At 35.9% G+C, this 14,162-nt stretch overlaps 1 protein-coding gene across 7 annotated transcripts in view; it reads left to right on the forward strand.

The window, feature by feature from the left end:
• Positions 1-14,162, forward strand: part of VPS13B (vacuolar protein sorting 13 homolog B) — a 773,631-nt gene that overhangs the window by 663,992 nt on the left and 95,477 nt on the right. For all 7 annotated transcript variants that reach the window (XM_057735654.1, XM_057735658.1, XM_057735653.1 and 4 more), the window contains 3 exons: positions 747-943; positions 11,193-11,374; positions 12,535-12,884. In XM_057735654.1, the coding sequence (XP_057591637.1) occupies positions 747-943; positions 11,193-11,374; positions 12,535-12,884 (729 nt within the window). The remainder of the gene's footprint in view (positions 1-746; positions 944-11,192; positions 11,375-12,534; positions 12,885-14,162) is intronic.

Below are 14,162 nucleotides of genomic sequence, written 5' to 3' on the forward strand. Positions count from 1 at the left end.
TAGATCTGTCATTAACTATTACCTGTTTTATCCTAGCTTGCTTTTTATTAATTTTAATGTTATCAGTTGTGAGGTTGGTTGGTTGGTTGGTTGGTTGGTTTTACTGTCCATGGGTTTCATGCCATACACAGAAAAGGCTACCCTATTATGATAAAAATATTAACTGATGTTTTTTCTCTTATGTTTTCAGTTTTTAGTGTTTAATATTTTGATCCTTTTGGAATTTACTTACATATAGGAATGATGTAGAGATCCACTTTGGTTTTACCAGATGGCTAACCAGTTCTTGCAACCTGAATTCCCATCTTTTCCCTACTTGTTTGAAATGGTGCCTTCATCGCATACTAAAATTTATCTGTACTTACATTTTATTATTTTTTTCTTCTATTCTTCTAATCTATTTGTATGTTATACTCCAATCTTATCTTTTAATTTTAATTAGTATAGCTCTATAATACACTTAGCATCTGGTAGAATTTGTTCCCCACTCTTTTTCCTTTATTTAAAACTTTCTTGACTGTTTCCACATATTATTCTTGAGTGAGTCTTTTAAAATAAAGTAGGTAAACAGCATGAATATAACTATGAAAAGATATCCTAAATTACTGTCCTTTACAACCATATCCCCTATTAAAAGTCTCATTAATGTTATAACTTTTATGAAGATTCAATTTGCATGACAACAAATACAGAAACATCATTTCTGTTTGCAACTTCTAAAATCTTCTTTTTTTTTTTTGATATAGATTCCTTGTAGTTTGGAATACTGGGATGAACTCCAGAAGGTTTTTGTTGCATTTCGAGAATTTAGTCTGTCTGAAAGCAAAGTTTGTGAACTGCAATTGCCAGATATCAATCTTGTGAATGACCAAAAGAAACTGGTATCCTCGGATCTTTGGAGAATTGTCTTGAACAGCGGCCAAAATGGAGCTGATGACCAAAGGTAACTCAGTGAACAAAGTGAAAAATGAAATAGTAACATTATGCTAGGAAACAATCGTCATCTTATCTAGTGGCCTCTCACTTAGCTATATCTCAGCTGTTTAGCAGCTGTATCTGTCTGAATTACAGATGAGAACCAGGAAGCGAGATAGAAGCTGATGTTTTAAAGTCTGTGTACTGAAAGTCCTGTGTTTTACTGTGAGCTCTTTCTAAGTACCTGTTCCTTAAATAAAAAAGGAAGAAAGAGCAAAAAACAAACTACAAAAATAAATAAATAAATAAATAAATAAAATCTAGTTATCCTGAACTAAAAAATACAGAGGAAAAAAGCCATACACATTTCAATAGACTCTTAATGGCACAGTCATCAGTATGTGTAAATGTGAACCCTGGGGCATTAAAAGAAAGTTTAAGTAAATTGAATTGTCTCCTTCTTTTTGGAAATACTTCCTTCTTAAGTGGTTGTTAAAAAAAAACGTTAAAAGACAGACCTCCAGACATTAGGAAAACTTGGCTAACCAAAATACTTTATACTCAAAGGATTTCAGATAGCCAAAGTTTTATCCAACTCTTGAATCTCTTTGACTATAATGTACCTTGAGAGCTATAGACTTCAGATATTCTGAATCATGTCCCCAGAACGTCCTGTTCCACAGCTCCTACAGGAGATCTGGTTAGTGACAAAATAGGGCCAGACTGTCCCATTTCCAGTGTTTGCCTGCTTAATATGTGCACTAGCTTAGAAAAAAAAATGGCTTCAGCATTTATTCTTTAGGCGTTCCTTCTAGTTTACATATCCTTATTATGTCTTTCTGTGCATGCTACCCTAAATGACAAGAAAAAAAATCACCATCAATGAATCCAGTGTTTTGGGTCATCTGATATGTGTACTGTGGGCCTGTACCAGTCTTGCCACCCATCACTTTCAATGTCCTGCCTTCTAATTCTCCTGACGAATTTGCTTTAGCATTATCTTATTTCGTGTATATAATCCCCCTCCTTCTTTTCCCCATACTACATTTTTACGCTAACAGAGAGAAAAAAACATCCACCATTCCAATACTCAGCAATTGAACTGTTTTCTCTTTTTCGTTACCTTTATTTTTGCCCATCGTATGCCTTAACAGGGTTAAAGTCATAGCACACCATTTTGGATTCTAATTCATGTTTTATATTATAGATGTGAATGCTTTCTCTTTTTGTAATTAATAATAATATATGTTCATTGAAGAACATCTGGGAAATTAAGAAAATAATACCACCCATCATCATATCACACTGAGATAACCTCTGTTCACATTTTAGTCTGTAGCCTCACAGTCTTTTTGCTGATTACTTTGTATGCTTAATAATAATGTTTTATACTTTATATATTCTATTTCTAGGTCATTTGGGCTCTTTAAAAATAATTACCTTCCTCGTATATTACCTAGTAATGTAAAAATATATTAGAGGAGTGAGGTCTTGATTTTACCTATATGAAATGCAGCAGTGAAAAGAACACCCATCCTGTGAGGAGTTAGCAGGATGGGTAGATAGAAAGATTGCCATTCTAAGCAGAGGTTACCTAGTCAGAAACCAGGAAATCTCAGAAAACAGAGCCATGGATAATGAAAGTGATTATTTAAAATCTGAGTTTCATTAATAGTATCAAGTTAGAAATCATTTCTTGATTCTAATTATCAAAGAATGCATTTTCATCATTGAAAGAAGCATTTTGGACAAGGTTAATTCCTCTGAATCTGAAACATTCATAAAAGTCACTCTGTGGTAAGCTTAGCACTGCAGAAATGTGGAACCTTTAGGGAATGGAAATTTATGCAGGTAGTCAAATTTAGGCAATTTTTCACTAAGCTTTTAACATTGTAATCACAGATCTTTTGTCCTCACCTGGAATTTTTCAACTTGCCTAATATTTCACAATTGATCTTGCTTTAAATTGTTTGACATTAAACATTTTTCAGGTAGAAATTGATATTAGTGAAATTAAATTTAAAAATCAACATACTAAAACACTATTAAGACATTTTTCAAAAGGGACAATAAATAAATTTCACCCAGTTTCTTGAAGGAAAAAACCAGTGCTTTGATGATATGTCAACATTTCATGTAGAAATAAAACTGCTACAGCTAGATCCAGTATATTCTGTCATGAGAAATTTAAAACTGGACAAAAACCTGACACTTTTATGATTAGAGGTTATCTTATCATAAATAATATTTATGATTTGAGAAGGATATTCATCAGACTGTTGTACATTACTGGAAGAAAGTTCATAAAAGTAAGTCCCATGAAGTTTAATCTAAAACAAACAAACAAACAAAAAAACAAAACAAAAACCAAAAAACATCTAGCCCACAGTTGTCAAAAAGTGCAACAGTGTAGGGCACTTAGTGGTAACGGCATCACTGTGTGTATGTAAATAGAAGCACTATTTATTAGAGAACTTCAAATTAGCAGACCTGGCGCCATCACCAACTAGCTATTTGGCCCTGAGAAACTGATTTCTATGCTGAGGCCTTAAGGAATGGTTAAGAGCTAACCAGTCTGAAAGATGGCAGGTAGCCTTTGGTACAAAGGACTGGAGACAGAAGATTCACTGTCTTAAACCTTGGTCTGTTTATCCCATACAGGCATATTATCTTTAATTCAATCCCCATGTATTTGTAATAATTATTTTCCACTATCTTTAATTAATGGTTTGCTTGATCATCTGAAAATGAATGATGGGTAATGGTTGTTTTTTTCAAGGTAGCCTTGGAAGTAGAGTAACTTAAGCTTAGTTACTTAGTTTCCACAATAGCATTGACCTGTAGCAGACCTCTCCTTCTGTTTGTGGTGCACTGGACTAAAGCATGAGATACAACCTTTCAGCCCTGATCAGGATATTCACTTCAGCTATTTATTTTTAATCTCAGCATGTGTGTATTTGCCCACCCCTACTGCCCACTGCTGAAGCCTAAATAAACCCTTTTTACCAGTTATGTCCTGATAAGAAACAGACAGCACACTCAGACTGGTTAACTGAGGAGAGTTTAATGTAAGACTATTTGCAAAATTGCTGGCAAGGTTAAGGGACAGGACATTACCCTGAGGCTAGAAACCCTGGAGAACCATGCCACTGTTAGTCCTGAAAGAGCCAGGTAATAGAGCCGTAAGCAAAAGTAACCCAGAACAAGTGGTTGTGGCTGTTTTTGGTGGAGGGACCAGCACTGTGCAGAGACGTGGCTAAGAAGGAGCCAGGGGAATATGTGCCCTCCCCCCACTCTCTTCACATCTTCTGATCTTCTGTGGGCACCTTCCACTGGCCGAACCAAAAGACAAGCCGAGGCCAAAGCAGCTTGCTGATACAGTCAGGGGAAGAGAGGAGGATGGGCAGGGATAGAAAGTGGATCTGGAGAGCAAACGAGATAGCCAGCAAGCGCATGCCATATTCGGAATTTACAGTTTCTTACCCAGTGATGGGACCTAGGAGGAAAGATGAGAAATGGCTGGTGGGCCCAGCTCTCATACTTTGGGCCACTTTGCTAGGTTCCTGAGTTTGGTATCAACCAGATGTCTTCTGATGGACCAGAACAACTTTCTACTCTGTTTCCCTGTCTTACCGTCACCCTACCTGGCTAACTCCAGAAGTATGTGACTCTACTGTAAAGTCACAAGTTACAGGCAGTTATTATCTTACACAGTAATAACTGTGACGATCTTGATATATACGTCCAGTTAACTTTATGACAAGTTGTTTGATGGTAATGCTAAACTCTGTTCACCTGTGCCCAGTCTTTGGTGGTTTTGGCCATATTACATGGTCACTTTCTCAAAACGTTAAAACATGTGAGAGTAGATTGCTTACAAGCACTTTTTATCCCCATCCCCAAAACACTGGTTCATAGAAGAAGACATCCTGGAAAAAGCAGTGCCTTAAAGAGTGTGTGGCTCTTTCTTCATGCGATGAAAAGTGAAACTCTGTTGAGTTTTTCAGAGTGCAAAATAAAAGAAAAAAAAAAAGATTTTCTCCTTTTCCCTAAAGATCCTGTAAAAGAAGTCACTGTCCGCTCATATTTAGTGATCTTTGAGACAGTGGTCCACAACTTTGTGTGTGTGTGAGGAAGAGATGCTTTTCATTTCCCCAACCTTCATTCTTGTGTGTGTAGGCAGTGCAGGAATCAGGAAAAGCGTTGTGATGCTAAAGTCCCTGGATCATTTCTTTTCTTCTCACTGGTTGAACTTTCTCCTACCAGAAGGTCACTGTGGCCTCTAGATATTGTTCCCCTCCATTTGACTACTTGGATCTATACTTTTAGATGTACCTAAATTTGCTGGGTACCATTTTTTTTAACCTTTCAATATTCATAAACCATTCAGACAGTAATCTTGACATTTGGCACTGCCTTGCCGCCTGTTTCTAGTCACACAATGATGTAATCCAGGCTTTATCCAGAAAGTTCTTTCTTAAGGCTAAATGTTGAGTTTTTGCCTTCTCTCCCTTAGGTAGAAGGAATGCTTGTTTTTTTTCCCCAAGTATCTTTTTGACTCCTTTTTCTATTTCCTTTTAGTTGGTAATTGAACTCGATGTAACAACCCCTGCCAGGGAGTTGGTCTTTGCCGGGCAGTCCTTCTCCCCATTTACACTCCCCAACATACTCAGTATTCTTCTGGTCTCACCTAAAATTTTAGACTGATGACATTAACGATGTTATTCTCTGAACTGTGAGAAATTATTCTCTCTCCCTGTTTTTTATTTTTTATTTATTTTTATCTTTATTGGAATATAATTGCTGTACAGTATTGTGTCAGTTTCTGCTGTACAACAGAATGAATCAGCCACACATATACATATATGCCCATATCCCCTCCCTCTTGAGCCTCTCTCCCAACCTCCCTATCCCACCCCTTTAGGTCTTCACAAAGCATCAAGCTGATCTCCCTGTGCTCTGTAGTAGCTTCCCACTAGCCATCTATGTTACATTTGGTAGTCTGTATATGTCAATGCTGCTTTCTCACTACATCCCAGCCACCCCTCCCCCCAGCGTCTCAAATCCATTCTCTACGTCTGCATCTCTACTCCTACCCTGCCACTAGGTTCATCAGTACCGTTTTTCTAGATTCCATATATATGTGTTAGCATACGGTATTTGTTTTTCTCTTTCTGTCTTACTTCACTCTGTATGATAGATTCTAGGTCCATCCACCTCAGTACGAATAGCTCAATTTCATTCCTTTTTATGGCTGAGTAATATTGCATTGTATATATGTGCCACATCTTATGTATCCATTCATCTGTCAATGGACATTAAGGTTGCTTCCATGTCCTGGCTATTGTAAATAAAGCTGCAATGAACACTGTGTCAGATACAAAGGAGTCCTTTACCTGAGGGCCTGTTTAGGCTTGCTTTTTAAAACTATATATTGCAATTCATTAGTGGGTCATGGAATCAAAATAGCAGGTTGCAGCTAGAAGTTTTTTTTAACCATTTTTTAATTGAAGTATAATTAATTTACAATGTTGCATTAGTTTCTGGTGTACAGCAGAGTGATTCAGTTATATGTGTATACATATATATATGTATATTTGTATACATTCAGTTATATATATTCTTTTTCAGATTCTTTTCCATTATACGTTCTTACAAGATATTGACTGTAGTTCCCTGTGCTATACAGTAGGTCCTTATTGTTTATATATTTTATATATAGTAGTTTCCATCTATATATAGTTTGTATCTACTAATCCCAAACTCCTAATTTATCCCTTCCCCCGACCCCTCCCCCACTATCCCTCTTGGTAACCATAAGTTTGTTTTCTATTTCTGTGAGTCTGTTTCTGTTTTGTAAATAAGTTCATTTATATCATTTTTTTAGATTCCACATATGATGTGATATCATATGATATTTGTCTTTGACTTACTTTGCTTAATATGATAATCTCCAGCTCCATCCATATTGCTGCAAATGGCATTATTTCACTCATTTTTATGGCTGAGTAACATTCCATTGTGTATATAAACTACATCTTCTTTATCCATTCATCTGTTGATGGAATTTTTTTAATAAAATAGAAACACACACACACACAAATAGAAACAATGTGAAAAGGACAGATTCTGTATAATTCCAATTAAATGAGATACCAAGAGTAGTCCAATTTATAGAGAGAGAAGTAGAATGGTGGTTGCCATGGGATAAGGGAGAGGGGTATGGGTTTAATAGGGTTTGGACTTTTGTTTTGGGAAGATGAAAAAATTCTAGAGATGGATGATGTTGATAATTGCATAACAATATAAATGTATTTATTGTCACTGAACTGTACACTTTTAAATGGCTAAAACAGTGAATTCTATGTTTATGTATATTTTACCACAATTTTTAAAATATCAGAGAGTGTCATATTTTCAGTAACCCCGTCCCCCCATTTTATATGTGCACTAGGTTACAACAAAGGTGTATTTCTTATCTTGGGTTAGCATTAAAACTTTCCCTAAAAGAGACGGTTCTAAGGAGTAGAGAGAACATGGTGTAGTAGGCATACACATCGTCCCTTGTCTTCTTTCATCCATGCAGTGCTCTCCCAAGATGAACAGAGCAGTGTTTTTGCAATAGGCAGCAGAGAGTTTAGGTGAACCAATGTTGAAAAACAGTGCTACACTGAGGTGAATGACAGTGGGTTATTGTGAGATCCCTCTTGGGAGCTAAAGGTAATCACCAGCAACTAACATTAAACTTACCAATATGGTACCCTATTTGCCAACCAGGAAAAGAGGGATTTTTTTTTTTTCTATTATGGAGTAATAGACATTATGCTAACCAGTTTGTGTGTAGTACCTCCTTTAGCACTCAAAAAGTAAGTCCAGGGCTTCCTAGGTGGCGCAGTGGTTAAGAATCTGCCTGTCAATGCAGGGGGCACGGGTTTGATCCCTGCTCCGGGAAGATCCCACTTGCTGTGGAGCAACTAAGCCCGTGTGCCACAACTATTGAGCCTGCGCTTTAGGGCCCGTGAGCCACAACTGTTGAGCCCATGTGCTGCAACTACTGAAGCCCATGCACCTAGAGCCCGTGCTCCACAACAAGAGAAGCCACGGTCATGAGGAGCCCACGCATCACAATGAAGAGTAGCCCCCACTCACCACAACTACAGAAAGCCCATGCACAGCAAAAAAGACCCAACACAGCCAATAAAATTAATTAATTAATTAATTAATTTTAAAAAAAGTAGGTCCAATCACTATACTCACTTTACAGATGAGAAAACAGATTTAGCTAGATGAAATAATTTGCCAACAATTCCAATATAAGTGGAAGCCGTGCAAGCATTTTCATCTAGGTTTTCTTACCTCAGTCATTCTCTGCTTAATCTCTGTGCTATGTTATAAAACTCTTATTTTTGAGAAAAGCTCAAGGCTTTACCAATCAAGTCAGATCAGTGTTGGATAGAGAGATACAGGGTTGGCATCCAGGGGTGAATCTTTAAGGATTATGCCTGAGTCCCTGCAGTGTCTATGGATCAGTCAAGATCTAGACCTACTAAAACACTCCTTGTTTAAAGGAATTGACACCCCTCTGTGGGTCACCCAGGACAGTTGTTAAATCCCTCTGGCTAAAATGAAGGTATGGATATGTAAAGCTCCTGCCATACTTTCTGCTTTTTAGAATATTTATTCTAAAATTTTGAATTTCCATTAGGAACTTACTGGTATTTGAACTAACTACTGAATCTTGAGTTCTATGTATTACTATTTGAAAGGTTTTGTTCCTTGGAGCCATTTTTACTCTTCTATTTCTGATTATTATACATCTCATGAATTATGTTTTTCCCTTTGATAGCTGGATCAGATCAAAGTCCACTGTACTTAACTAAGGAAATGATACAAATGTAGCTGCTACAAGTATCCCTAGCAGGGTCATTGTTCTCATCTTTATGACTGTTTAGCTCTATTGTACTTAGATATTTTTAAACCTTATGTAAAAGGTAAACATATGTATGCTACTTTTATAGTGTATAGTGATGATCAAATTAAGTTGAATATTAAAAAACTATAAATTTACTGATTCAAAATATAAAGCATATTCATATTGCGTATGCCATATTAATTTTGTGTTTGACACTTTAATTTTGTTGTAACTCCAATTTTTAAATAAAACAATTTTTAAATATAGATTAATCTAATAATATTTTAGTCAAGATTTCAAGATTGAAAGAGTGCTAACCACTTGAATATATATGTTAGGAGTTACTGTATAGACCTGAAAATATCTTTTTAACCATTGATTTGTGCATTTAATGTAGGAAAAGTGAAAAATCAATCAATTTGTTATAAAGAAAGATTGTGGCACGTACTTATTTGTGATGTCTTAGCAATCTTTTCAACATGTTACAGTATTTGCTACTCTCAAGAGAGAGAAAAGAAAATCTTGGAAAATCTCAAGAGTGTCAAAAATTGCAGTTGGCAAGAAAAAATTTTCAGATAAACACCTCAAATTGTGTGCTTACTGTTTTAAAACTGATCTCAAAATACTGTCACCTGGATTTTTAATAATATTTTGACTAACACTATACACTATTTTTAACAACTTCTTAAAGTAGTATAAGGGAGAGAGTTCATATGTGTAAAACACATGTACAACTAATACAGTTTAGTCTTTCTGAATAAATATGTTTTAATTTTACCTTGCCAATGAGATCTTTTTTTAACTTTAATTTTTTTAATTGAAGTATAATTGATTTACAATGTGTTAGTTTCTGATGCATAGCAAAGTGAGTCACTTATAAAATGTATATATATACACATTTTCTTATTCTTTTCCATTATAGGTTATTACAAGATATTGAATATAGTTCCCTGTGCTATACAGTAGGACCTTGTTGTTTATTTTAAATGATATCTTTTTTGTAACTCCACAGATAAATTCTTGTATAGCTATTTGGATTAGCATACCCATTTAGAGAAGTTTTAAAAATATAGCTAGCTACATTTTTGTGCATAACATTTCATCAGAAACAGTGTCCCAGAGTTGTGTTTTCTTTGTATGCAGTGGAGTTTTTCTAACATTTCAGTGAATACCATCACGTAACTATAAACTCCTTGAAGTTAAACACTCAGTAAAATTAGCTTTCATTTTCACCAGCCTTTCCACAACTTCTTTCAAAACTCCGCTGAAGATTCACACCCTGAGAATCCCACATGATTCACCCTGTGCCATTCTGAGTTCCTCTTATGTTTCCACCCTGGCAGCACTTCCGACTTTCCTACCCCTTAGTGGTTGTTCTGTTTTATAATGTTTGTAAACGTCTACATATTTTTTATCACCAGTTACACTGTGAGTTCTTTGAAAACCAAGGATTTATTTCTTTAGTTTTTCCTGTCATAGTTCTCCCTAGGATACCGTAAACCAGTGTTTCTTCTCTAGGCTCCTCATGGATTTAAGAGCCAGGCTACCATAGCTGTAGAGCAAATTTCAGATTTGGAAAGAAGAGGGTGGAACATGGTGAGGGGAAATAGGGCAGCATCTATTCAGTGAGCAAGGTGCATTCTATTAAACAATCTATTAATTGTTTAATAGAATGCACCTTGGCCCCTCCCCATCCTCAGCTCTCATGCTTCTAGTAGCGTTGAGGTGAGGCAGCTAGGTTGCATGTTTTCCATGCACACCAGCAGCCACAAATTTCTACCCTCCTACAGATGCCTTCACTATTGATCTTAGTCGACTTTTACTGGTATAGAATTGTTAGGAGGATGGGCCAGTGAAGACGGGACCCATGCTGTGTAATTGCCCATGGGACCTTGGTTCTTCTGGATGTGGTCGTAACTTTTATGGCACCTAGTACAGCATTCAGTGGGTATTCAATAAGAGTATTGGCTAACTCATATGGGAATATGGATATAGACGATCAGAGAAGTAAAACAAAAGAAAGATTTATGGCGACACTGAAAATATTGGGTTTTTTGAAGAGCAGAGTCATACTCTGAACTATGTCGGTCTTGAACAAATATGAAGACAGATTGTCCGTAAGTTATGTGAAATGTGGATGGAAGAAATTGGGTTGGAGGTCAACATGGCCTGGGGTTTCAGGAATCCTTTGAAACTTTTCTGCTAATAACTCAGAGAATAATCAACAAGAACTTAATTTTTAAAAACAACTTGTTTATTTGAGCAAATATGGAAGATGTGATGATAACATATTGACCATAAAGACATTTCCTTTGTATGATATTGAGAAATTAGGTTACTGAACTTCTTTTATTATTTCCCACAGCTCTGCAAGTGAGTCTGGTTCCCAAAGCACTTGTGACCAGCTTGTAACTCCAACAGCCCTGGCTGCCTGTACCAGAGTTGACTCCTGTTTTACCCCATGGTTTGTCCCATCTCTTTGCATTTCCTTCCAGTTTGCTCACCTGGAGTTCCATCTTTGTCATCACCTTGATCAACTAGGCACAGGTACTCTTTATTTTAGCATCAGAATAGCATTCACTTAATACTTATTGTTTTGTCCCCACACAAAGCTCCTTCCATACTCACCGCCACTCACATGGTGGGGGAAATGTTTAGAAGCAGCAGATTGAACTTGGTATACCCCCCAAAAAATAATAAATAAATAAATAAAATTAAAAAAAAAAAAAAAGCAGCATTCATTTCCTCTAACAGAGAGCACCAGCAAAGTTATTCTGAAGTTGATTTCATATAATAGGTGTCTGCCTTACATTTGAACCGTCTTATGGACCTATTATATAGGTTACCAGTTATATTGAATTGCCACGTTTTTGCACACTTCCTAATGAGAATTTTCAAGGAAGTTGCAAAAATTGCAGGGTTTACTATTACTCCGATGATCTTTTTGAAAGAAATATATCTGTTTTTGTTCTATCTTATGAGCCATTACATTAATGGCAAATAGTTTCCAAAAGTACTTGATATTACCTTATGTTGAAAGTACCTTCTACAGAAAATGGGAAAATTCTCCAGTAATTTAAAGGACTAGCATTTTGACCAGTTTACAAGGTAGAAGAGTAAATTTTTCTACACACCAAAAGTGGCCTCTTAAAAGTTTGCTCATGTTCATGAATAATTATTCCTAAAAGTTTGCACCAGACCTTTTCTATGTAATACATTTTGATTCTGGTATTAGGTTTTCAACCTACATGTAATGGAAAAAGGAAAAAAATCAGATTAAAACTAAACACAGCTGCTGTTAAGCATCTTGCCTTTTCAGCAAAAATGGAGTTTAACCTATATTTTCTAACTCTCTTTGGGTCATGTTTTTGATTTTGAGATTTGGTGGGTAGATACAGAGCACTTCTATGAAATACTCCTTAAATATTTACCTCCTCTTCATTTTATTTGTTGTTTTTTGTGATCAGATTTTTATCTGTGAATGTAACCTTTGGAAAGAGACCTGCTGATTGAACAAAACAGTTTTGTTTGCAAATATCAAGTGGTAATTCAAATGTTATATTATCTTCAGGAGAATGTTTGAATTTATTAACCAGCAAATATTGCATTCAGTAAGAAGTGAAGTGAATAATTTAAATATTACCTCTTTATTTCCATTAAGTGTTGGCTCATCTCAACTGCTGTTTTTCTTATTTGTTTCTCAACAGCTCCACTGCAATACCTACAGCCATTTATTTCTGATAAAAATGTGCCATCTGAACTTGAATACATGATTATTTCCTTCAAAGAACCACACATGTATCTTCGACAATGGAACAGTAGTTCTGTCTGTCAGGAGATCCAGTTCTCAGCTCAAGCAGACTGTAAACTTCTAGAGTGCAGAAATGTTACAATGCAAAGCATGGTGAAACCCTTCAGCATCTTTGGGCAGATTGCAGTTTCTAGCAATGCAGTAGAAAAGCTGATTGATTGCTCCATCAATGTTGACTCAATATTTGTAAACTTTGGGCAGCATGTAGTTCATTCTCTAAACACTGCAATACAAGCTTGGCAACAGGTATGTACATTCTAGAACAGTTTACAGTTTGTCCATGTGTGATCTTTTACTAGGCACTCTATGTTATCACTTCTAATAATAAATTAAGCACAAACGAAAATATGAGAAAATGAAGACTTTGATGGGCACCATAATATTTGGGGCCTCCTCTGTTTTGGCAAAACGATGCATGTTATTTTTAAAACCTTTGGAGAATATGGGTTCTCTACACATGCATCAGAGATCATGCCCACATTTTTGTGACTAATGTACCACATCTGTGTGGAAAGTAACATATTCTCAGAAATTTTTTCCAAGGATTATGGCTTTAGTTTGCCAAAGCTCAAGTTGGTATGTATCAAATTGTCTAAGCAGCCATTGCAGAAATGAAGAACCTGTGTGAGCTTTTCTGATATAAAAGTGTTTCATCTTTTCAAAGAGAAAAGGTAGTGAAAGGAAATATGTGAACACAATATGATCTTAGTCTTTCCCCCATTATCATTCTGCCATTTTGAGTCACTAAAAAAGCACTGGATAATAGATTTTGTAACCAGCTAAAGACTCTTGATTAATAATGTTTTACTTTTAACTTTTGTCAGAAATGAGCCACATCAAAAAAAGAGATAGAAGTCTGTTTTGAATGACATATTTAAACCAGGGAAACTGCCCACATCCACTAGCATGAAAATAACTTCACAGAATATTTGGATAATATTGATAAGATGCTCAGTAATTTATTAACAAATCACTTCTGCTTCCCTTACTGATTTTCAGTATAATATTGCATTTCCATAAAGCTTGCGTTGTTATTTAAGCCAAGACATTTCCCCACATTTTGTATGTTACATACATTTGCGCAGGCTAAGTCCCCAAGAGAAATGGTCCTTCACTTTGCCCTGACCTCATGTGGGGATAGATTAGTGGTAGGGAGTGGGGCTTGAGTTCTAGAATTTTTATGGGAATGAACTCTTTTCTTTATATGCATGAAGACCTATACAAGACTAAGGAATTAATTACCTAACATGGCACCACAATAGCAAAGGGAAAGAAGATAACACATCTGTTTCATATTTTAAAATTCTTTTTTAAGGGCATTCCATGGTTTTCTTGCTGCAGAGGACATGCATAAAATAAGAGCTAGTGTGATCTAAATCTTTGCAGCTGGTTCGAATAGCAATGTGAAAAAAATCTCCATGGCTCCAATTTCTGTTTTTTGTCATATTTTGAACAATGCGTTTAATAAAAAACAAGCCTAGAAAATATAAAAGAGTCATTGATATAGCATTTAAACCCAGGATA

The sequence above is a fragment of the Hippopotamus amphibius genome, chromosome 5 (genome assembly GCF_030028045.1).
Source record: "Hippopotamus amphibius kiboko isolate mHipAmp2 chromosome 5, mHipAmp2.hap2, whole genome shotgun sequence".
Classification (NCBI taxonomy): Eukaryota; Metazoa; Chordata; class Mammalia; order Artiodactyla; family Hippopotamidae; genus Hippopotamus; species Hippopotamus amphibius.